General features: G+C 43.8%; 2 protein-coding genes across 4 annotated transcripts in view; one reads left to right on the forward strand and one right to left on the reverse strand.

Annotated features, from left to right (window-relative positions):
• Nucleotides 1-243, reverse strand: part of LOC118389446 (DNA-directed RNA polymerase, mitochondrial-like) — a 98,932-nt gene extending 98,689 nt beyond the window's left edge. For 2 of the 3 annotated variants that reach the window (XR_008147336.1, XM_052529575.1), the window contains exon 1: nucleotides 39-243. Coding sequence is in view for 2 of the 3 variants with exons in the window: in XM_052529575.1 (XP_052385535.1) it covers nucleotides 39-171 (133 nt within the window). In the remaining variant the exon portion in view is untranslated. The remainder of the gene's footprint in view (nucleotides 1-38) is intronic. The other variant, XM_035779356.2, reaches the window with a different exon arrangement.
• Nucleotides 244-9,588: 9,345 nt separating this feature from the next.
• Nucleotides 9,589-26,725, forward strand: part of LOC118389455 (fibroblast growth factor 10-like) — a 44,616-nt gene continuing 27,479 nt past the window's right edge. Inside the window, exon 1 of the mRNA XM_052529586.1 lies at nucleotides 9,589-10,765. Within this exon, the coding sequence (XP_052385546.1) occupies nucleotides 10,408-10,765 (358 nt within the window). The 5' untranslated portion in view covers nucleotides 9,589-10,407. The remainder of the gene's footprint in view (nucleotides 10,766-26,725) is intronic.

Raw genomic sequence — 26,725 nt, forward strand, 5'->3', positions numbered from 1 at the left:
TAAGTAACGTTAGCTAGATAGCAAGGGACAAAACATACCTGAAATGTGCCTTTCAATGTTATTCCGGATTGTAAGGCAATGGTCAACATATGGCACGCGACGAACACTTATTTCCAACAGTATGCGACCACTCAGACACTTTGGAAAGGCACAGAGTCTCAAAAGTGACATGTTGACATAATAACCGCATTACTTTTCCCCACACTAGGCTGCCATTTTGAATTACACCAGCTAATCGAACACAATGGATCTGAGTACAGGCACGGATAGAAGAGCACCGATAAATCGAGCAGTGTTTGTTTTGAAAGAAGGTACACGTTTTTTTCTGCAATGGAGTGTAAAATATTTCCAATTAAACAAGGAATCATAAATATGCAATTTGTGAAATGTATGCGCAAAGTTGATTTTGTTTTACCTTTAGTCTCAGTGAATAATAACTTTTATGTTTGTTGAAAATGAAGTTTTATTGTATTATTCAGGAATATCTGATCAATTTCATGTTGTAATTACTTCGCCACCATGGCCTATTTCCTTAACTTACCTCATTTGCACTCACTGTATATAGACTTTTTGTTTTCTTTTGTTCTACTGTATTTTTGACTGTATGTTTTGTTTATTCCATGTGTAACTCTGTGTTGTTGTATGTGTCGAATTGTTACGCTTTATCTTGGCCAGGTCGCAGTTGCAAATGAGAACTTGTTCTCAACTAGCCTACCTGGTTAAATAAAGGTTAAATAAAATAAATAAAATAATAGAAATTATGACCTCTGCTGAAAAAAATAAAGGAGAATGAGTTTCAAACCCGTGTATGACCTATATCACCTATAGGTGGCAGCCTCACCATAAAATAAGTAGAACTAAGGTCTAACTAGGTGTAACACATAAGTGGTCTTGCAGTACAATTATGTGTTGGTTAGAATGAAAAATTGCCACATCACAACCTTTTGGAAGGCTTTCAATTACCACTGATGAACTTTTGAAACACATTTGAACTGCCAATCCACGTTGTCAATGTGTAATTACAATATAACACCATGTTTAAAAATAATCATATTAGTTCTGCTTGTAAATTAGTTCGGTTAACCCTACTGGTGCAATGCATACAGCCCCTCTGTTCACTACAATATCATACTCAGCATACCTTTTGAAACAAATGCACAGTGCCTCTGCAATACAATGCAATGAGATTCACTTACACGCTGCATCAAAATTGAATATTCTTTCATTGGCCATTTTCATTGTATCCTTAGTTGAAGTAATGCAGAAGATACATTCTACATCGTTCTAATAGCCTGCATGCCGTTTGACCTAACAAGTGTCAGATTCCTCTTGTCACCCGTAAAGCATTCGTAAAGACTTGTGCAGCCTTTTGTGTGAGGCGCTGGAAGTTAACATAAGTACTACTTGAGAGACCAGGCTGGTGTGACAGTCATTGCCGGGTGAGTGACTGTCAATGCTTGGGCCAACAAAAGGCGAGAAGACAGCCATTCATGGCCCTGATAATAGCCAGGCCAGGACAAGGCTGCCATTCTCACACACTTTGATCATCTGGATTCTTTGCACACCTCTGTAGGGGCTCGCTATTTGTTTTACAGATGGACGCTGTTTTGAAAGTTCTCCTGGCCAGGGAAACTTGATGGAGATGCATTGTGAAATGCTTGGTAAATGTTTTTGGCATGTGTGTGTGTGTGTGTGTGTGTGTGTGTGTGTGTGTGTTCCTCTCAGATGGAACAAATGACATTCCTGTGGAAAAAAGTTTTTAGAGATGGCTGCTTTAGGCTGTCCAACTGACTTCTTAGAGGAGTCGTTCTTGGACATGTCAAATATTAGTCATAATGTTGAAATGGTCAAGAAAACATTTTTTGGAAATTATTGTGTGTGTGTACTGGACAGTGTATGTATAATACACTCAGTGGCATACTGCAGTTTCTGAGCAAGCTCCCCCACCCAAAAGTATATAAAAACAAAATTGGGGTGGATTTTTTGGGTGGGAACTTCAGACAATTCTACACATTTTACCATGGGGCAAAGTGAGAGAAAAAAACTCAGTTTTATTGCTAATTTCATGCTATTCTAAACAATTTGCAATGAGGCTGAGAGAATTTAGATTTGAAAGTTTTTTTCCTGTTATTCTACACATTTTGCCATAAGGCTGTGATATAATTTTGCAGTTTTACCACTAATTTCCTGTAATTCTAAATGTTCTGTCATGGTTTATGATGTGTTCATATGCTATCTGGGGAGGGGGCAGACCTCCAGGGTTCACCCAACCCAAACCCACCTCCGCCTTGCAGGGGGTGCAGGGGTGTGTGGTACGCCAGTGAGTACAGTATATGCATAGCCATTTATCGGAAATATGTTTTTGTTGGTCACATTACGTAAGTATTCATTATTCATCTTCTCTTCCAAATATTGCCATAAATAACATTTTTAATTCCAACACTTTCTTTTGTTCGTTTACCAAACAGATTGAGCAAATATTTGAAGTACGAGTGTCAACAGTGGATTAATACTAACATCTTGACCATTCTGACTCACACCACTCTCACAGGGTTTCCCACACAAAGAGGCAAGGCACATTAAGATGGTTTGAATTAGTGAGTCATCTCGGAAAATATTGTAAAGATTTTTTATGCTGGTATTTACAAGTGCTATTAGTGGAATAATGGCTGAGACTACAGAGGTGCATGTAACATTTTGCCTTTGTGATGCTTAGTTATTCCCATCACTGTACTTAATGCTAGACTCAAAGTACCCTTTTGGTTCTTGTCCAAAACCTCTGAGGGGTTTTAAAATGCTGAGCCAGCAGAGGTCATTACAGTAATTACGTCTACATACCGCTATCTCTGTGTCTCACCTTATCAGTGTTCTGATTATCTGCTTTGGTATCACTGATGTGCAAAATCACAGCTGCTTAATCACACCTGTCATGTCTCTTCTTTTCTTCAAAAAGCCACAGTTTGTGCTATCGCCCTGAGATCTACTCCCGCCATCGTAGGAGGATGAGGATAGCTTCTGGGTCTCTCAGAACAGTTCAGTCCATCAGATAGGTGCCCCGTTTATTACCAGGCCACCAACAATAGACAATAGTCCCGAAGCAGGATATGCAAATGAGCCATGCTCTGACTAGGCCAGGGCACAGTGATGGTGGTGGTTTGGTCAGTTCCTGAATGAGGCATGGATGTTTACTCAGTCACTCACAGTGTGTGGCACAGAGATATCAATAACACGTTCATTGGTCCAAACTGTCAGGAAGTCGACAAATGAAGACAGATGAATTTGCATATTCACAGAGGTTATTTTGTTATAATAATTGATTGGCAGTATGTTACACAGTGCAATCGGAAAGTATTCATACCCCTTCACTTTTCCCACATTTTCTTACATTGCAGCCTTATTTTAAAAGCTACACACAATACCCTATGCCCATGCTGGGAAATGGGGCAGCAGGTAGCGTAGTGGTTAGAGCCAGTAACCAAAAGGTTGCTAGATCGAATCCCAAATGCATTAAAAATAAAAACAGAAATACCTTTTTTGCTATGAGACTCGAAATTGAGCTCTGGTGCTTCCTGTTTCCATTGATCATCCTTGAGATGGTTCAACAACTTGATTGGAGTCCAGCTGTGGTAAATTAAACTGATTGGATATGATTTGGAAAGGCACACACCTGTCTACATAAGGTCCCATAGTTGACAGTGCATGTCTGAGAAAAAAACAAGCTTTGTGGTTGAAGGAATTATCCATAGAGCTCCCAGACAGGATTGTGTCAAGGCACAGATCTGGGGAATGCTACCAAAAACTTTTTTGCAGCATTGAAGGTCCCTAAGAACACAGTGACCTCCATCATTCTTAAATGGAAGAAGTTTGGAACCACCAAGACTCTTCCTAGAGCTGTCCGCCTGGCCAAACTGAGCAATCGGGGGAGAAGGGCCTTGGTCAGGGAAGTGACCAAGAACCCGACGGTACCTCTGTCAGAGCTCCAGACTTCCTCTGTGGAGGTGGGAGAACCTTCAAGGAGGTCAACCATCTCTGCAGCACTCCACCAATCAGGTTTTTATGGTAGAGTGGCCAGATGGAAGCAACTCCTCAGTTGCACATGACAGCCCACTTGGAGTTTACCAAAAGGCTTCCTAAAGGACTCTCAGACCAGGAGAAACAAGATTGTCTGGTCTGATGAAACCAAGATTGAACTCTTTGGTCTGAATTCCAAGCATCACGTCTGGAGGGAACCAGGCATCGCTCATCCCCTGGCCTATGCCATCCCTACGGTGAAGCATGGTGGTGGCAGCATCATGCTGTAGGGATGTTTTTCAGCGGCAGGGACTGGGAGACTAGTCAGAATTGAGGGAAAGATGAATGGAGCAAAGTACAGACAAATCCTTGATGAAAACCTGCTCCAGAGCGCTCAGGACCTCAGACTGGGGGTGAAGGTTCACCTTCCAACAGGACAATGACCCTAAGCGCACAGCTAAGACAACGCAGGAGTAGCTTCGGGACAAGTCTCTGAATGTCCTTGAGTGGCCCAGATAGAGCCCGGACTTGAACTTGATCAAACATCTCTGGAGAGACCTGAAAATAGCTGTGCAGCAATGCTCCCCATCCAACCTGATAGAGCATGAGAGGATCTGCAGAGAAAAATGGGAGAAACTCCTCAAATACAGGTGTGCCAAGCTTGTAGCATTATACCCAAGAAGACTCAAGGCTGTAAAAGCTGCCAAAGGTGCTTCAACAAAGTATTGAGTAAAGGGTCTGAATGCCTACATAAATATGATATTTCAGTTTTTTTTACTTGATAAATTTGCAAACATTTCTAAAAACATGTTTTTGCTTTGATATTATGGGGTATTGTATGTAGATTGATGAGGGAGGGAACTATGTAATCCATTTTAGAATGTAACAAAATGTGGAAAAGTGAAGGGTTCTGAATACTTTCCTAATAAACTGTACTTACACATTATGTCCCTTGCGAATTTACTAACTTTCCCACAGCTGTTACAAATAGATGTTAGCTAACACATTGTTACAATAAATGTGAAGACTCACAATAGATATTTGCCTTTTAATATTTGGATAAGAGATAAAAGAGCAGAATTATTCTATCATAAGCTTAAAAAGTGAGAGGTCAGGGGTCAGCAACTGAAAGAATCTACAAGCCATCAGATTGCTGAACACTTGAACTGGACTGACCACCTGCTCTGATTCTCTGCACCTCACTCACGTACACACACACACACACACACACACACACACACACACACACACACACACACACACACACACACACACACACACACACACACACACACACACACACACACACACACACACACACACACACACACACACATATATATTCATGCTACAGACACATCATAGCTGCTGGCATACTGTTATTATGATTGTTAAATACTGTACAATTTAAAACACTTGCCCCCAATCCCCTTTTTCCCAAAAACACATGTAAATATTGGACTATAATTATTTTACTGAGCCATTCACATTATGTTCATAGTCCTATCTTTTATTATTTATTATTGTTGTTGCATCATCGAGAAGGAACCTGTAGGTAAAAGCATTTAGTTGGATGGTGTATAACATGTGTATCCCATACATACAACTACTGTAATAAAACTTGAAACTTGAAGATCAGCAAGAGAAGTATAGAGGGAAAGAGGGAGACAGGGAGTGAGTGAGATAAAGAGAGGAAGGGGATGAGCGATTGAGAGAGAAAGAGAGAGAGAGATTAAGTCCAGAAACAGCGAGTGAGTCAGTGGAGTTAGCAAAAGAGAGAAAACAATTAATAATAGGAGCTATTACTGAGGGATCGTCAGTGCTAAGAGGGAGGTCGAGTTTCAAGCCCTTTTGAAGACTTTGATGGTACAAAACAGGCCTCATTACAGAGATATTATCTCCATTCATACACTTACAGAGCCGCTTGGATCCCTGCTGGGAAAGATTAGGTTCCTTCGCTTGTGAACATCCTCCTCTGCAGAGTTTTCTCAGCTCAGGGCGCACCCTGACTGGGAGACGCGACGTGGGAGCCGACTGAAAGCCTTCTGCAGGAGAGAGGGGAGGGCTCAAACTCCCAACAAGCAAGCCCTTTCTCATTTGGAGAGAGAGCTGCGTCACACCAGAGGGCCCCCCACCGGCTACTGATCTCTGAGTTTAGCATATGCCTTGTATTTTAGGATAGGGAACCAATGGGCTTTTTGCTTCTTAACGATCATCACATTGACTAAAAGTCTTGAATGGACTTGGATGCTGTCACATAGGCCTACTGTATTTAATGTTATACTGTACGTGTCTATCTAACTTTAAGCATCAACTGTCAGAGCAGCTTACCGATCACTGTACCTGTACACAGCCCATCAGTAAATACCACACCCAACTGCCTCATCCCCATATTGTTATTTTTTTTGTGCTATTTTGCACCCCAGTATCTCTACTTGCACATCACCATCTGCACATCTATCCCTCCAGTTTTAATGCTAAATTGTAATTATTTCGCCTCCGCAGCCTATTTATTGCCTTGCTTCCCTAATCTTACCACATTTGCACACACTGTACATATATTTTTCTATTGTTTTATTGACTGTACTTTTGTTTATCCAATGTGTAACTCTGTTGTTGTTTTTGTCGCACTGCTTTGCTTTATCTTGGCCAGGTCGCAGTTGTAAATGAGAACTTTTTCTCAATTGGCCTACCTGGTTAAATAAAGGTGAAATAAAATTTAAAAAAAAAAAATTATAGTATGTTTTGAACTGGTTACTGAGAATAAGGTGCACACCATGATAAATATACAAGAATGTGGTTAAATATTCAAAATAATTGAACAATGCGACATTATTTGAAGCACCATATCCACAAAACTCATTTTGGGTCATTCATAATCAACCTCTACAATAATATGTCTTACTTCAATAACTAAGGATACTGTATGGGTCCATAGTCAAGCCACAGACAGCAATGCATGAGCTTGTGTCTAGCTTTGCACTGACGTTTGGATCCAGGACACCACAAAGCAATCTACTGCCACATCTGACATTCGGATGAGGGCAGAACCTTTGTTCTTTGACCTCCGGGGAAGACTGACTTTTAAATAAGAAGTTATACAGTACATAGCATGATTGTATGATTTTAATTATGGCCAATTTTCAGAGAGGATGGGCAAATGGAGCTTCCTCGGGGGGTATGTGAAGGCCAGAGGGGCACCAGATTGGTGCAGGCCACATGAAAGAGTTCCCTCTCCATGAAGTGAAAATCGGGATGACCAAGCAGCTGGCATATGAATGAAGTGGAAATAGAAGAGCTATCATAGAAATCAGCTTAAAGATTAATTCAACTCAAATAGAATCCCAAAGAAACACACCAAAGAAAACCCCCTTGACCCAGTTATTTGAGCTATCTTTTTATAATGGTATGTAGACCTACACGCCCACAGCATGATGTAAAGTCTACCAGCCACACGTGAATGTAGATGTATACTCTTTATTGAGTACAATTAGATTTGCATATTTGTATTTAACTTCACACATTGTTGAGCAGGCATAAGCAAAGCCAGCTGTGATAGAAGGTCTTCTAGTACTTCAGAGGGCATTGAAGAATATTGTTTTCCATTACACCGCTGATAGAGAGAGCTGGAGCACCCTATAACAATTACACAGGCAAGCCTGCGAACACTCAGCTGTCCTGAGAACTATTTACATTTTTTTGAATATTGGGAAACAGTTTTATACAATGCTAACATAAAACACATCCCCTATGTGTGCTGTGCTCTCCCGGCCCAGGCTCCTCCGGCCTGGCAACAGCACAGGCAGGCAGCGACAAACAGACAGTTATTCCGCTGGGCGGAAGACGGGGAAGAAAGGACAGTCTGTAGGAAAAAAGGAATAAACCTACTGGAAGTCAAGAGACACTGCAGCGTGGTTTAATTGGTGGGGAAAAATTGTGATTTTTACTAGAGCCTATGAAGATAAATAGAGAGAGAGGCTTTGATGAGGAGGTCCACTGTATCTAATGGCCAGAACAAGCAGGTAGACAGGAACGGCTGCCGGGGGTTGGGGCTGGAGGGGAGAGAGAGGGCGGCTGGTTTCTGTCTCACTGGTCTTTTATGATGGGAGAGGGGGGAGATATAAGGACAGCCAACTCCTGGTAGCAGTTAACAAGCTAAAGAGTGTGAAGTGACTGTCGCCCTCTCTGTGCACGCACCCCTCAAACACACTTCCACCCCTGGACACCGTGGTCGCCCCGGGGCGGTACACATCATTGAAACCGGGAAGTAAGTGCTGCACTAACTGGACAGACACACTTTAAAACATGTGCTGTGGAGTGCTGCGGCTGGTCTCATAGTGAATGCTCCTAGCACCCTCGGCTGGCGGAAACAGATGATATCAAATATTTCATTTTGTTTCACTTTGGTGTAAAAAAAACAACACATAGCCTACAGTGCAGTTACAGTCTTATCATCATTTCGTTATTAATGATTGCATATAACAGTGAACTTGAGCCACTCTTCAAATACCATCAGGAACAAACTTAAGGAGTGAGGACAGGACAGTATATGGACAGTTTTGAGAAATATTTAATGTAATGCATTAGGGTGTCTTTCATTTCTCTGAAGCCAATGACTCAGTCCTGATTCACAGACCGAAAGACAGAATGTGAAGTAGTAAAACACGTGTTCACCATTACCACCCTGGTCTTACGAATCAAAGGTGAACATCAGACACAGCCTCATAGAAACATTAACACAGGTGACCAGAAAGACTTCACTGGAACAGCTCTACCAACACTCCCCTCTGCCGTTGTTTCTGACATATTGATGCAAAACAGGGGCAAAAACTAAAGCCCTTTTAATCTGTCCCATGTGTCTGCAAACAGTCCAGTCTCAGGTGTCACAAAAGTCCACCTCCCATGTCACTTTACTGGAGTTACTTTCTTACTGATGATTTGACCTGGGAGAACTCCTCACCATCTTCAAGAGCTGGGACAACAAAGGTGTTTGACTTGACACTTTTCCAGTTGACACTTTCCATGATGCAAAAAAAAAAAAACCTACAGTTCACAGGCTTGATGACACTAATGGCTGTCTAGGAACCATGATTAGGAGAACAATTCTACGTTAAGAAATTATAAAAGGGAGAAGCCTCTCTCGTTTATTTTAAATAGTTATCAATGATTGTGGCCCCACCCCTCTCCTTTCAACCCCCCAGATGCAAGCCCTGCCCAGGATAAAATGCAGGACAAGCCCAAGCCTCCCATTCTACACAGGAGAAAGGACTGGCTGCACAGGGAGAGTGAGGACATTCATTTACTGCTTCATTGCGTTATACAGGCAGACAGACCTGACGCACACTCACTGACTGCCTCTCTCGCTCGCTCACTCACGAGCTGCTGCCTCTGTCTCTCTCACTCCCTCATACACACACTGTCTCTCAACCCTCTCCCTCCCTCTCACTCTCTCACTCACATATACACAGACACACACACACACACACACACACACACACACACACACACACACACACACACACACACACACACACACACACACACACACACACACACACACACACACACACACACACACACACACACACACACACACACACACACACACACACACACTCTAACTCTGCCTCACTCGTTCTTTCACTCTCTCCTCTTTCTCTCTCTCTCTCTCTCTCTCACACACACACACACACACACACACACACACACACACACACACACACACACACACACACACACACACACACACACACACACACACACACACACACACACACACACACACACACACACACACTCTTTCTGTGACTCTCTCCCTATCACACTCTCACACACACTTACACACTTACACATTCACTCTCTCTCCTCATTCAACTCATTCTCAGCCACGGGTCAGCAGCACAGACAAGCACCTTATTCCAGTCCAGCTGGAGAGAGGAGCATCGCAAGGTGCACACATCGTAAGACAGGACACTGACTGACTGCAGCCGTAAAAGAAGGACGCAAGCCAAGGAACAGAACAAGCTTTCGGAGAACAAGGAAACAACAAAAAATAACAGAATGCTTTTGGCAATGGATTTACAAAGTGAATTGTTTTCCGGTGAATAAAAGCTGAAATACAAAGAAGAGGAGATCATCATCAGACACACAAGTTAAGAAACAAACTCATCCGGGAAAGAGGACTGGTTGGAAGCCCAGGTTCCTCTCTGCTCTGCTGTTTGGAAGCCCAGGCTCCTCTCTGCTCTGATCCTCAGTGACAGGGTCTGCTGCTCCCTCGATCATCACCCCTTCCCACCCTCAGAGAGCGACGACTCACCTGGACCACACAGCCCGGGTCTCCAGCCAGCCAGCATGCATACTGCCTGTGCAATGTGCACCTTGGGAGTCTGACCCACCATGTGCAGATGGATGCCACCCGTCGTTAGTCTCCGTCCTGACCTCGCTGCCATTGGCACTGCCCACGCTGGGCTTCCGCCCTTGCCCAGTGCTGCATCCCTTCGCTTGGCGTTCCTCACCCTGTTCCTGGTGGCTGGCACAGCTCTGGGGGGCTGCCCGCTCGGGGTAGGGCATGAACCCCTCCAAGTACTGGCGAGAGGCATCAACTGCTCATGGACACTGGAGCGGCACACACGCAGTTACAATCACCTAGAGGGCGACGTCCGACTACGGCGGCTCTACTCCGCCAACAAGTTCTTTCTCTGTATCGACAAAACAGGCAAGGTGGACGGCACCAGACGGAAAAACTACGCTGAAAGTGAGTAAGCTGACACTATCTCCCCTTTCTATCTTTCCTATGTGACGGAGAAGAGATGGGGTGCCTATTTTCTTTTATGGTGGGGTAAACTCTCTGATCTTACTACTTTTATAGCGGTTCATAGGAGTTTCACTGGCTTGTATCAGCTTTCTGCGCCTATTTGTGCCGTATTTGGAGCGGTAGACGTTGCTAGGTAAACTGGTAAGCCTCCTCATGGGAACCCCGGCACTGTGTTTACAGCAAGGCAGACTTGAGGAAAGACATTGTGCATCAGTTGGTCGTGCAAACTGGGCTTGGGAAAAAGCTTCAATTTCACAGGGGCTTAATTAACATGTCAAAACTGTGTTGAAAGTCCTCTAGTTGCAAGGGGCAGATGTACCCACAAACCATTTCTGTCACAGTTTACATGGGCACAGCAATTTCAATTTTTCACAGTTTTTTCACAAGTTTGTTTAGCGCTCGTTAAGGGGATAGTCGGGATAATTTGGAGCCTTTGTGATTTAAACTGTTAAGTACAGACCCAGAATCAATCTAACACAGATCCCGTGTGTGTGAAAACTTCAGATCAGACCAGAGAACTGGCTTCACATCTGTGTACAGCAGGTGTACTGGGCTCGCCAACACTGTTTAATTTAATGTAGACAGTCAGGGAATTTCCACATACCCATGCAACGTGATAAATCTCCTAACACATACCTACAGTATCATCAAGGATCTTACAAAAATGCCTGAAACAGATCAGACCTCATCACCTGCTACCATCTCATCTCAGTATGTTCAGTTGTCCTAGTTTTTCCAGATTGGACAGCACTGTATCTGATGTTAGTAATAAGGACACTTGAGAGGAGGGACGTGCACTGGTGTCACTCACTCCACGATCTCAATCAATGGTGTCTTTCAGACCTTTGACCAGGTCAGACAAGTTGTCGCTGGTCATGAACTGACTTCCCAGTGGCCACTGGACAGCCTTGAGACGTTTACACCTTTGACGGTTATATTTATCCATTTAGTCGTTAATGCCTTTTTATGCCAGTGGGTGAGTCAGGTTTTTTCCATGCTACAGAGGTAACAGCAGGGACTGCCCAGTCAGTCTGCCACTGTGTACAGGCTTATAACCGTCTGGTGACATTTGTTAACTAGACTACTCATCTGGCAGACAGTTTTATACCTCACACACACGCCAACATAAATTCACATTAACTTGAATTATCACAATTCAAAATTGTGTCGGTGTTCATTTCCCTCAAATGGGGATTCACATTTTCATATTGGTGGTTTAGATGTCAGATATAATCATTAAATGTAACTATCTATGTTTGACACTTTAAAGGGAGGCGGAACGTCCTGATTGGGCCTCGTTTGGGTCATTAAGAAATGTTAACGGCCCCGACTCAATTCAAATGTGAGTTGGTTTCGGCGTGTGGTTTGATGTGGGTGTCTCGTGTGTGTTCACAGGTGGAAATAGTTAGCCAAATTTTCTGCCAATTTGCTTCAGCTGGCTGGTGTGGAAGGTGGCAAAGTTGGTTTGACTTTAGATAGCCTATCTTCGGGCTAGTTAGGGACCGTCAATAAATTACACAATGTAAATAAGACAATATTTTCATTTTGCACACCTTTCAGTTCTCTCATTAAATTCTTTCAATATTTGTATGCAAATTTCTACCTTTTAAATGTTGTTTGAGCTTTTTAAGTATTTGAAATTTGGAGCAAGTGGAATTTTAACATATTGTCCTATGTATATTTTGTCATTTACCGATGCTCCCTAACTAGCCCCATAGGGATATCTAAAGTTAACCCAAATTTACCATAGACATTACGACCGGATCGCGTGCAGCTGCACGCCAAATTGATGATTACTTGTGTGCTGCCAGTTGTGGGCATGTGGGCAGGGTTGAAACCAACCCAACCTTAATTTACGATGTGATGCAGCCATGACTACAAAACTCGGTTTTGCTGAGTCAAGCACGTGATTTTCCTGTGTTTTATATATATTTCCACACTATGAGGTTGGAACAATACTGTGAAAATTATGATAATGCCCTTTTAGTGTAATAGCTGTTTGAAAAGACTGCCAGAAATGTCAGCCTGTTTTGGTGGGATTGAGTTTTGGCCTTTCATGGTGACATCAACATGTAGTAAATTAGTTAATAGGCCAATAAGAGTTCCAAACCTCTCTGTCAATCAATCAAATCCAATTGTATTCATCACATGCTTCGTCAACAATAGGTGTGGACTAACAGTGAAATGCTTACAATAAGAGCTCATTTTCAGTTTTCCCCTCTGCACTCAGACCACTCCCAGAAAGTCCTATCAAAATTCTTGCTTGAGCAATTGGCCTTTGCAAAGAAGCCATTTGTATTTCTTTTTGACCAATTTAATTGAAAACAATCACTGTAAGGTACTTAGTTGTTACCCAGAAATGATTTGATACTGAGATAAAAATGTCTGCATTGGTACTTTAAATTCATTGGCCGCAGCAGTAGAAATGTTGAATTGGCATGGCAAGGGAAATTAATAAGAGGATTGTCGCTTGCTGAAACTTTTTCATGCTCCCTCAGAAAGCAGGAAAAGTGATGCATCTGGATTGGAAGATTTGTGGCTTTCCATGATCTTGTCAGAAGTGGTTAGTCGGTTGTACAGAGTGGTTCCCCATGAAAATGTGCTGCCCCCAAATGCAATGCTGTCTTTAACCACGATCCTCTCATTTCCTGCCCTGGAAAGAAAGATTCTCTATGAACACTACAGCACAGTGAGGGTGTGTACCTGCCTGTACACATACAGCAGCACCCTGCCAAACCAGTGGTCATTCAGGCTTTGCCTTGAAATTAGTTCAAGGGACCGTGTGGTCGTGATGTGGTCATACCTCACAATGAGACAATCTGGTTCGGTCTATTCTGAGGTCTAGTTTTGGTTCTGTGTCACCACAGGCCATTGCGTAAAGGCATTTTCAATTCGACTTAAACCCTCTTTACATAGAGAATTCCTTGATACTGATACGGTCACTGTGCTATAGATTGGAGAGGGGCGACTGGGAGGAAGCTCTGCATTTGTAATGAGCTTCCATTGACACAGATACAAGAGTGCAGCCGCAGTACAACTGTCCCGGTGAAAAGAGAGTACATTATCTTTAAGTGGCTTGGCTGGCAGAGTAGATTTTTGTGTTCAGTTGATTTTCTCAAGTGTCTAATACAAGATGAAGAAAACAGCAATTACTTTATTATCCAAACATAAATCTCACTTTCTGTGAGCACATCACACATGAGCACACGCATGCGCAAATGCATATGCACGCACGCAAGCACACACACACAAACTTACACATTCACACCACTCACCCACAGCAGACTCCTTGCTCCTTCCCACACAATTTAATGTTGCTGGTGTGAGTGGGGAAGCACAGCTCAGCAGAGCCCTGAATACTGTCCAGTGCGAGGCCCCTCCTTGTCCTCTGTGTTGCCCTTACGGTCTGTCAACACGGCTACATTTGCCCCGACAGCCCTGCTACGCCCTCGCCCCACTCAGTTTTTCCAGACCATGCTTCCAACCTCTCAGGTGCAGAAACAGTCGGAATTAGTCAACAGGCACTCTGCTAATTGAGGTCGGAAAATATTGTATAAATCCCAGTGGACCAGAGTATGGAACAGCTGAGGGAAGAAGCTGGGACTAAGAGAGATGGAAGGGACTGAGACAGAGAGATGGAAGGGACTGTGAGAGAGAGATGGAAGGGACTGAGAGAGAGAGATGGAAGGGACTGAGAGAGAGAGATGGAAGGGACTGAGAGAGAGAGATGGAAGGGACTGAGACAGAGAGATGGAAGGGACTGAGACAGAGAGATGGAAGGGACTGAGACAGAGAGATGGAAGGGACTGAGAGAGAGATGGAAGGGACTGAGAGAGAGAGATGGAAGGGACTGAGACAGAGAGATGGAAGGGACTGAGACAGAGAGATGGAAGGGACTGAGACAGAGAGACGGAAGGGACTGAGACAGAGATGGAAGGGACTGAGACAGAGAGATGGAAGGGACTGAGACAGAGAGATGGAAGGGACTGAGACAGAGAGACGGAAGGGACTGAGACAGAGATGGAAGGGACTGAGACAGAGAGATGGAAGGGACTGAGACAGAGAGACGGAAGGGACTGAGACAGAGAGATGGAAGGGACTGAGACAGAGAGATGGAAGGGACTGAGAGAGAGATGGAAGGGACTGAGACAGAGAGATGGAAGGGACTGAGACAGAGAGATGGAAGAGACTGAGACAGAGAGATGGAAGGGACTGAGATAGAGAGATGGAAGGGACTGAGACAGAGAGACGGAAGGGACTGAGAGAGAGAGACGGAAGGGACTGAGACAGAGACGGAAGGGACTGAGAGAGAGAGACGGAAGGGACTGAGACAGAAAGACGGAAGGGACTGAGACAGAGAGACGGAAGGGACTGAGATAGAGAGACGGAAGGGACTGAGAGAGAGAGACGGAAGGGACTGAGACAGAGAGACGGAAGGGACTGAGACAGAGAGACGGAAGGGACTGAGAGAGAGAGACGGAAGGGACTGAGACAGAGAGATGGAAGGGACTGAGACAGAGAGATGGAAGGGACTGAGACAGAGAGACGGAAGGGACTGAGACAGAGAGACGGAAGGGACTGAGACAGTGAGATGGAAGGGACTGAGACAGAGAGATGGAAGGGACTGAGACAGAGAGAGGGAAGGTGGGGTTGAAGAGAGCAGGTAGCACAGTCTGAGACCAAAAGGTGAGCAAAGGAGTGATAGTCCAAAATCTAAATGGTTGGGATATCTGAATTAATTTCACTGTGTATGAGACCCAGATAGATGCTGATTCGTGTTCTCATATTTGTGTTTAGATACAATATGATACCACCACTGTACAGTGATGTTCTTAGAGTTCAGTGGAATATTATACTGAATGACTAAATGATCTGTGGTATATTGAAATGTAACACTTCTTGTACTGGTCTGGACACGATTTGTGGCCAGATATCAATTGCATAATTTTGCTAATCCACTCCAAGTTGCAGTTTTGTCTGAAAAAGCATCCTGTTCTGTCCTGCTGATTTTGAACACACAGGTCAGATATCAATACCTGAAACGTTTTATTGTTGCAGTCAGACCAAATCGCCACAGCTCTTTAAAGTATTTGTTAATCAAATCACCTAAATATCCATCAGCCGTGATAAAGTGCCTGGCAAACCAATGGAAGATAGCTTGCAAAAACCACACGGGCAAAGTAGGCCTTCATTTGTGTGTCACCAAGGGGCTAAAAATAGCTTGTTGAAATAATAATGAGAGGAGAGAGTTTTCTTTTTGACTGATTGGGGTTCAACATGTTTTTCTTTTTAGCCAATGGTGGAGGTACAATGATCGAAAAGAAAAACAAATCAATGTATTTACAAAAGCTCTGAAAGTCGGCACGAATCATATCCTGTCCAAGGTCATGGGTCATAACTTACGAATTAAGCAGAGCACAACAGCTGTCGAGGTCAGACCGACCTCCACACGATAAACCCCAACAGTCAATCACTGAGTAGGGAGACCAATAAAATCACAACACAATGTTTGATGTTCCTTAGCCAGCCTTAGTCCAGTTCAAAATACATATTGGATCATTATGCTTGGCCAACCTCGTTTTCATACTTTTCCCTTTTTTCTCATGTCAGGTCAGCATGAAATATAGTTGGCAGGCGTGCCAATGTATGAGCCATGTTCACATCTCACTTGAAAAGGACACACTGTTGAAATGAAGGGTGTGTGTGGCTAAGGGCATCAAACAGTTGAGCAGCCTCCAGGCTATGACACCGCGTTTAACCTAAGGAAATAAGGTAATGTGACAAGTATAATCAGAGAAGTCACATTAAAATATGTCTGCTTCGCTATGTGTCAGTTTGCTGTTTTAATGTTCTTCATCTGTGCAGTTTACACTGGGAGGAGGTGTGTCCTGTTTACCACATTTCCCTTCAGCTTAGCTTTGCAACATCTTGCTGTTTGATGTGCGACTTTCCTCTGCAATGAGTTCATGAGTATTTGACTTGGACTGGGCCCATAGGAAGAAAATCTTCCACCCCTCTAGAATATGTTGTGGAAAGGATTTAAACCCATTTGAGAGAGGGGAAACTGTCACTCACTGGCCAGAGAAGGACTAGGTTGAACTGGAATTGGGTAGGATAAATTATTTTACAGGCAACTAGCTGCTTGTAAAGACCTTACAAATTGGCCTCAGCAATGTCCACGTTATGATATTTATTGTTTAGTCCCTAAAATACGAGTTTATTTCTGTTTATTGTAGCTAGAACTTGCTAACAGTTCGTTTTAAGGATTCCTATTACAGTGTAATTACATGTGTGATTACACTGTAACAAGTATTGTAGTTAATTGTAATGACTCTGTAATAACAACATGGAACTGCTGGTAATTGCAGTCTAATTACAGGTGTAACAACAAATGCTCGTTACCATGCTTGATACAAATGGGCACGTGTCCACCATTTGTTTCGTTTCTTCTCAGCTGCATCTGATTCAGTACCAACTGTCACAAAATTTGAATCTCTCGTGGACAGAAGCGCTAGGTGTCCAAGGTTGGAAAAATTGGTGGCTCAATAGGCTCTAATTACCTACCCATGAATATGCACTGTTCAACAAATTCTCCACTCAATGTTGTCACTAGCAGCTGCACCCCAAAAGTGTATAATGTGGGTGAATTTGGTTGAGTTGACAAAAACAGATCAGATATAGGTCAACCTCGCTGACTGGGGTCTACCATACAAATGTCATCCCAGATTGTAATTTCAAAAATGACTTATAATTAATGTGTTGTTGCCCATTATGACAACCTGAACCTCCTTGCCGTCCAAGTGGGAGGATAAACCCACTAGTACACCACAGAGTACATGTACTATCTGAATAATTACAATGTCATTAAACAAGATTTAAAATGAGGTGTATCTTTAGGGCTACTTATTGTACTTGTAATTATTGTGTACCTACATAGTACGTCACCTATGTACATAGTTACCCATGAACAATTACCATATACTTATTTACTACTCATTACCCAGTGAAAACAAACTAAATATGAGCATCTAATTTAGTCAACTTAATTGCAACATTTAAAAATACCTTACATTTCTTACAAAATAATGAGGATTTATATTGTTGTATTAATAATTTGATTAATTAGAATAAACAAAGATATAAGCCACTCAATAACATAAAATAACGGTTTTAATAGTGGTGACTCAAATCTACAGCCTATAGTATGGTGTGTAGCCTAGCTAGCTAATTCAGAAAAAACAGGATGGTCTTTTTCCCCTTTTCAAATGGTAGGTAGCATTAACTAAACCACATGTAACATATGGATTTGCATTAGTATATGCATCAAAAGTCCCAAAGTAAAGCTACACCTCACTTTTCTATTTTTGGAGTTATTACATAAAACCGATCAGAATTCTGAATAATGCCGAAGTAATGCTGAAAAATGTTATGTGGGGTGTGATGTTATATGGAGGACCCGGCAAGCCAGCCTCTTCCATATAATGTAAACTCCAACAAAAATAACGTCAAATGTTTAACTTCAAATGAAACCAAATCATTTGCATTCATAACTACTGGTTTTAATTTAATTTTCAGCCAATTTACAAGCAAAAAGTTTTTTAATTTATTGTTACAAATCAGCTTGCAAGGTTGCTAGCAAACTAGCCAGTCAATGTTTGCCCTAATAGCCTGCTAATGTTATGTTAGCACTATATGAGTCAGCCAGGCTGTACAGGTTTTCCTCCTCCTCTTCTGAGGAGGAGTAGTGAGCCCTAATAAATAGGCCCACAGGACTGAGGGACACCCCTGGACTTAACAAATTCCTCCGGACTGAGGGGCAGTTCAGGACTGAGGGGTAGCTCAGGACTGAGGGGTAGCTCAGGGCTGAGGGGTAGCTCAGGACTAAGAGGTAGCTCAGGACTGAGGGGTAGCTCAGGACTGAGGGGTAGCTCAGGACTGAGAGGTAGCTCAGGCTGGTTGACGGCTCTGGCAGCTCCTGGCTGACTGACGGCTCTGGCAGCTCCTGGCTGGTTGACGGCTCTGGCAGCTCCTGGCTGGCTGACGGCTCTGGCAGTTCCTGGCTGGCTGGCTCCTGGCTGGTTGACGGCTCTGGCAGCTCCTGGCTGGCTGACGGCTCTGGCAGCTCCTGGCTGGCGGCTCTGGCGGTTCCTGGCTGACCGACGGCTCTGGCGGCTCCTTGCTGACTGTCGGCTCTGGCGGCTCCATGCTGACTGGTGGCTCTGGCGGCTCCATGCTAACTGGCGGCTCCATGCTGACTGGCGGCTCTGGCGGCTCCATGCTGACTGGCGGCTCTGGCGGCTCATGACAGACTGGAGGTTCTGGCGGCTCATGACAGACTGGCAGCTCTGGCGGCTCTAGCAGCTCTGGACAGGCGGGAGACTCTAGCAGCTCTGGACAGGCGGGAGACTCTAGCAGCTCTGGACAGGCGGGAGACTCTAGCAGCTCTGGACAGGCGGGAGACTCTAGCAGCTCTGGACAGGCGGGAGACTCTAGCAGCTCTGGACAGGCGGGAGACTCTAGCAGCTCTGGACAGGTGGGAGACTCTAGCAGCTCTGGACAGGCGGGAGACTCTAGCAGCTCTGGACAGGCGGGAGACTCTAGCAGCTCTGGACAGGCGGGAGACTCTAGCAGCTCTGGACAGGCGGGAGACTCTAGCAGCTCTGGACAGGCGGGAGACTCTAGCAGCTCTGGACAGGTGGGAGACTCTAGCAGCTCTGGACAGGCGGGAGACTCTAGCAGCTCTGGACAGGCGGGAGACTCTAGCAGCTCTGGACAGGCGGGAGACTCTAGCAGCTCTGGACAGGCGGGAGACTCTAGCAGCTCTGGACAGGTGGGAGACTCTAGCAGCTCTGGACAGGCGGGAGACTCTAGCAGCTCTGGACAGGCGGGAGACTCTAGCAGCTCTGGACAGGCGGGAGACTCTAGCAGCTCTGGACAGGCGGGAGACTCTAGCAGCTCTGGACAGGCGGGAGACTCAAGCAGCTCTGGACAGGCGGGAGACTCTAGCAGCTCTGGACAGGCGGGAGACTCTAGCAGCTCTGGAGAGACGGGAGACTCTAGCAGCTCTGGAGAGACGGGAGAATCTGGCGGCGTTGGAGAGGAGGAAAGCTCTATCAGCGCTGGACAGGCGGGAGCACCTGAAGCCAAAGGATGCAGAGACAGCCTGGTGCGGGGGGCTGCCACCGGAGGGCTGGTGTGTGGAGGTGGCACTGGATGGACCAGACTGTGAAGGCGTACTGGAGATCTTGAGAGCAGGGCTGGCACCAACCGCCCTGGCTGGATCTTCACCCTAGCCCGGCAGATGTGGGGAGCTGGGATGTAGCCCCCCGGGCTAAGCACGCGTACTGGGGATACCGTGCGTTCCACCGCATAACACTGTGCCTGACTAGTACAACGCCCGCCACAGTTAGCCCAGCTAGGAGCACTATAGCGCTGAGCTGGCACAGGACGTGCAGGGCTAGGAAGGTGCACAGAAGGCCTGGTGCGTGAGGCTGGCACAGTCTTCACCAGACGACGAGCACGCACCTCAGGACGAGTATGGAGAGCTGACCCAGGGGCCATCAAATCCCGACACGCTCCGTCGGGCGAATGCCGTGCCTCATGCACCAACACAGCACCTCCCTCATAACTCTCTCCTCCAATTTCCCCATTAACTCCTTCACCGTCTCTGCTTCACTCACCTCCAACACCGGCTCTGGTTCCATCCTTGGCTCCTCATGGGAAACAGGAGGAGTTGGCTCAGGTCTGACTCCTGACTCTGCAACACTCTCCCTGTGCCACCCCCCCAATACATTTTTGGGGCTGCCTCTCGGGCTTCCAGCCGCGCTGCCGTGCCAGCTCCTCGTAATGCCGCCTCTCTGCTTTCACTGCCTCCAGCTCTGCTTTGGGGTGGCGATATCCCCCTGGCTCTGCCCAGGGTCCTTTTTCCGTCCAACTCTTCCTCCCACGTCCAGGAGTCTTGTGTCTTCGGCCGCTGTTGCTGCTGCCCGTTACCACACCGCTTGGTCCTTGGTTGGTGGGTGATTCGTGTAAAGGTTTTCCTCCTCCTCTTCTGAGGAGGAGTAGCGAGAAGGATCGGAGGACCAATGCGCAGCGTGGTAAGTGTCCATATCGTTTAATAAAACAAACTGAACTCTCAATGAATACAAAACAATAAATGTGAACAAAACCGAAACAGTACCGTGTGGCGAACAAACACAGACACGGAAACAATCACCCACAAAACAACAGTGAAACCCAGGCTACCTAAGTATGATTCTCAATCAGAGACAACTAACGACACCTGCCTCTGATTGAGAACCATATTAGGCCGAACACAGAAAACCAACCTAGAAACACAAAACATAGAATGCCCACCCAACTCACGTCCTGACCAACTAAAACAAACAAATAACACAAGAACTAGGGTCAAAACGTGACACAGGCGCTATCAGCACCTAGATTACAGCTAAATTAAAGTAAACCAACATTTTGGAAATACATAACGCCATCTAATCAGTTATCAAAAAATGTTAACTACTGGTATATACAATTATCTTAATCAGCAAGCCAGCCAGCTAAAGTTAGTTATTTTAGCCTGCTAGCTAGCTTAGCCAGCTAACTAGCCTAGCTAGCCAACCCCCACGGTTGACATAGCTAAGTAGTAAGCCAGAGAACAACACCAACTACTCTAGCACAGGTAAGAACCCACAGAACTTACTGATAGACAGATGAGTTAGCTACCAAAGAAAAGCCAAGAAGTGAGGCACTTCAGAGGGAGAGGCATTTTTACCGGCCGAGGGAGAGTCAATTAATTGAATAGCAATATAGTAAGGTAAATCCAAATAGAATTTAAGCGGTTTATCTCTATCACTGCTGACACTCACAATGTACCGGTAGGTCGGTAGGAAACAGAGGTTGCAGGCTTCACATTCACGCTCAGCACAGTACCTGGTTTCAGTCGGTGCCTCATTCTAAATCTTGCCTTCCACTGGTTGTAGCCATCAAAAGTCCTTCGGGATGAAATGAGCACCGCATACAGTAGACGTGCCCACTGTTCCCTTACTCCAATCCGCTCACTTCAACCAGACAAACTGGTCCCATTTCAATGCTAGCTTCTCATTTTTGGGACACAAATTAGTCGAAACCCCTTTCCTTGTGGGTATTACTGCACCCAGCAATAACACACCTCCTTGGTATATTTCACTTTTTAAAAAGCTATTGGGTCTGAATTGAAAACGAACATTAGCTGTGGACAACGGAAAACTACTACAACTCACTCACTCACTAGCTTGACTACCACTACCAAATGCACAGGAGAAGAGGAAATGCAGTTTTTCACATTCATTTATATGCTTTCTTCTTCGTCTTTGAATGTAATTACATGCTAGCATGGCTAGTAGCTAACGTTAGCCAGCCAACAGTGAATTGTGGGTAGTTCTGAAAATAAGTTAAATATTTTTTTTTTAAATTAAAAATGTAAAACTATTTTTATAGTTATTGTCCCAGCCTGTATTAGATAGAAAGTCACGGCTCTGCCTGTGGGGTAAACAGCCTAGGTTGCCCCATTGACTTTTTCAAAAACATTTTTATTGTTGTCTGCTTGTTTTAGTCAATTACAAAAAAGTACATGTCTACAAAGAAAAGTACATGTCTAACGATTAGTTATAAATATTGCCTGCTCCTGAGCGTTCTCACTACTTAGAAAAACCTCATATTAAAGAGCTTCCCTCATGTCCCTTTCCATGACTGTGCTACCAGCCATGTGAGTGAGTGCTAGCTAGCTACCAAACGGAACATTAAGCTAGCGAAGACCTACAACACAAACAAAAAGACTATACAGCTACAAATAGTGAGTGAAGTTGGAAACGGCCTACGCTAAACAAGTTAAATGTGATACATCTCACAGACACACGTTAGCTAGCTAGCTAGCTACAACACATAGGTATAGTTATTCCAAGACTATAATATGAGTCATCAAGCCAGTCATTCCTTTTCTCTCCTTTATCATCATTAAAATATGTCTCCAGTTTTGATCCTAATGAGAGGCATTGTGGCTAGCTAGACTAGTTATCTACTGTAGCTATAATGTTAGACTACAGTACATTTTAGGTATAGCAAACACAGCTAGCAAGCTAGCTAAACATAGCTTGTAGTGGTACTAATGGTTCCTGTCAGGCTGTAGTCTTTACAAAGCCAGGGAAAATGAGACAACCTAGATATCCGACAATGTCCTGGCATATAGGAACATCGTTGAGACATGTCCAATGGCTCTTTTGAACAAGGACAACTATATCTACTCACTGCTAGCATGATCACGCAATCATCGAAACACAAAGGCCAGAATAATAATAAACAGCAGGTTCAATCAACCAATGACGTCACTGATTGAACTTTCCCAGGGCGAAAACAAAGAAATACAGCTATAATGCATAAGCCTGTATCAAATAAACACCTGTTGTGTTCAGTGATTTAAGAAAATAAACGACCACACCGTGACTACAACTAAGTTACTAAGTCTTTGACCACACTACGTTGTGAGTAAAAACTAATGCTAACTATCCTTTAACATTAACAATGGAAATTGACAACATCTGTGACTTCATCTGTTTCTTTTTGTAAGCATTTTCCCATCCTGGAGTCTTTCAAGACCTTCTGGCAATCTGTGGTAAAGAAGAAGACTGTATGACAATTTAGCAAAGACACTACAATTAGCCTACTTGCCCTACCGTTCTCCAATCTATGATCACTATCATTTCTATAGACGGGTTGATTATTTACCAACAAAAATGACAAGCGCACAACCATGGGGCAAAACAGATAGGTTGACTTAGATTGTTGACTATATGTAAGCTATATGTCGTCTCCAATGTTTATTGAAAACATAAATACATTTGTACAATAACTACTTGTTGTCTTTCAAATACATTGTTACAGTTGTTGGTTAGCTAGCTAAATGTCCTTGCTAAATGTCCTTGCTTTTGAAAGAAAAGCACATTTTTTGTCCATTAAAAATAACATAAAATTGATCAGAAATACAGTGTAGACATTGATAATGTTGTAAATGACTATTGTAGCTGGAAACGGCTGATTTTTAATGGAATATCTACATAGACATACAGAGGCCTATTATCAGCAACCATCACTACTGTGTTCCAATGGCACATTCTATTAGCTAATCCAAGTTTATCATTTCAAAAGACTAATTGATCATTAGAAAACCCTTTTGCAATTATGTTAGCACAGCTGAAAACTGTTGTCCTGATTAAAGAAGCAATAAAACTGGCCTTCTTTAGACTAGCTGACTATCTGGAGCATCAGCATTTGTGGGCTCGATTACAGGCTCAAAATGGCCAGAAATAAAGTCCTTTCTTCTGAAAATCAGCAGTCTATTCGTGTTCTGAGAAATGAAGGCTATTCCATGCGAGAAACTGCCAAGAAACTGAAGATCTGGTACAACGCTGTGTACTACTTCCTTCACAGAATAGCACAAACTGGTTCCAACCAGAATAGAAAGAGGAGTGGGAGGCCCCGGTCCACAACTGAGCAAAAGGACAACTACATTAGAGTGTCTAGTTTGAGAAACAAACACCTCACAAGTCCTCAACTAGCAGCTTTATTAAATAGTACCCACAAAACACCAGTGTCAACGTCAACAGTGAAGAGGTGACTCCGGGATGCTGGCCTTCTAGGCAGAGTTGCAAAGAAAAAGCCATATCTCAGACTAGCCAATAAAAATCTAAAAATCAAATGGGCAAAAGAACACAGACACTGGGCAGAGAAACTCTGTCTGGAAGGCCAGCATCCCAGTCGCATCCCAGAGTCGCATCCCAGAAGTCACATCCCGGAGTCGCATCGTAGAGTCGCATCCCGGAGTCGTATCCCAGAGTTCTATAATTTAGCCCAACATGATAAAAATGTATGAGTGGGACATATTGACTAAAAACATGACAAATGGAGAAAAACATTTCTCAATGCAGAGAACACCGGAAGAAGAATTATAATTGAATTACCATAGTGAATTATTGTTATGTTTGTTTATGTCTCAATTAATCCCATAAGGGATGGGTTGCCAGTTGGCAATTTGACACAAAAATACAATTTCCTTCATTCATTCAAAAAATGTCATTCATTCATTAATTCATTCATGTTGTTAGTATAGTGTAACTATTAATTATTACAATTAATTACAATACTTGTTACAGTGTAATTACATATATATTTATCCTTTAATAAGGACACCTTCAAATGAAGTTGCAGTAAACCTGACCTATCGTTGGTGTACACTTGCAGGTAGTGTGGACACCTGAGTATTTAAATGTGATTCAGTCTGTCACTTTTTCCTTATTGATGATGTTCCTGATACTGGAACAAGGACAAGAAGCTCAACCATTAACTGAGAAAGTTATATTATGTCTGAAATATGATGTCTAACTCCTCCTCATGACTCACCCTCAATGCTATGTCAGAGTGACTGCCTCAACAGCATGGAGTAAAAGCTAAGAAGGGAAGCACCTGGCTAAAGTAAGGACAGGCTGTTTTGAATAGGGAGAGGGCACACATGTTAATGAGGGTGTGAGAGGGCTGGCTTGTGCTCTGCTTAGTATTGTGGTGGACATTTAATAGGTGAGCTAGAGGCTTTCCCATTGCTCATTAGACCTTATGCGAGGTTTCCTCTAAAGCGTCCGAGGGGCTTCAGAGAGAATCATGGTGCGAACAGGAGGGGAAAATTCCACGAATCCTGCCACTTTAATCCTTCCGAATAAGGACTGTGTCCCTGGCCTGAGTCGGAAACGATGAAAATCGATCTCTTGCCAGCTGTTCCTGGCATTGAGAGGCAAAAAGCTAAATAAAACACACGCGCACACACACGCACGCACACACGCACACACGCACACACACGCACACACACACACACACTCAGACACCCTGGGAATGTTGCGGAAAATGTGTGGCAGTGTGGCACTCTAATTAGTCTAACCTCAATGGCTTCTAACACCGGGGTTTGATATCATGAATGGCCAACTTAAAAAAAATATACAAATACCAGCTAACAACCACAGTCTGATCCTTTCTGTTCTTAACTGAGTTCATCAATGGGTTTATTGAGTCTGACTTTGGCTCCAAGAATCCACTCCTTTTTACATCTTACCACTTTGTACATCCTGTGGATTTGAAAGAGTAGAAAAAGGAGACAATACCATTGCCAATAAGGAACCCTCTTTCAAAGACTTGAGCTAATTATGTTAGGAGAGTGTCCATTTGCATGACTGTTTTAATGACATGGGGAATTAGAGCTTCACACATTATCTATAGACTTTGGAGAGAGCTAATTGTGGAGAACTGAAACAATTACAGAGTTTGATAGCCTAGATGGTAATATGTATATTATGTTGTTAAAATTTATATTATAACTTTTTATTTCACTCAATGATCATGCTGCTGCTCCCCCTATAGTCATTCCACACCACCCCCTCAACAGTCTTTACTCTGCCTCCAGCCCAATGGACATGTTTCATTCATCACTGTCACAGTATTTCTATTTGTATTGTTTGTATTATATTTTCACGTTTTATTTCACTAGTCCTGCAAGATTTTCACTGTACACTGCAATGCCACCTGCAACCCTGTACATGTGACAATTAAACAATCTGAATCTGAATCTAGATTAAAGATACAGTGAGACAAGGGAACAAGTGTTCTTGATGCCAGAAACAACCCTTTCCCAGTGATGTTATTCAGCTCTGTCTGCTACCCAGACTAATATACTGTTTCTAATAGAGTCCAAGCCATGCTCCTCAAAATGATTTACCCTCCTCATACACCATTGTAATGACCTACAATACATTACAGTAGGCATTGCAGTGTTATACACAGACTGTGAGCCAAGCAGTAACTTTTTAGAGGGGAATAGAGCTCAGT

The sequence above is a fragment of the Oncorhynchus keta genome, chromosome 1 (assembly GCF_023373465.1).
Source record: "Oncorhynchus keta strain PuntledgeMale-10-30-2019 chromosome 1, Oket_V2, whole genome shotgun sequence".
NCBI classification, from domain to species: Eukaryota; Metazoa; Chordata; class Actinopteri; order Salmoniformes; family Salmonidae; genus Oncorhynchus; species Oncorhynchus keta.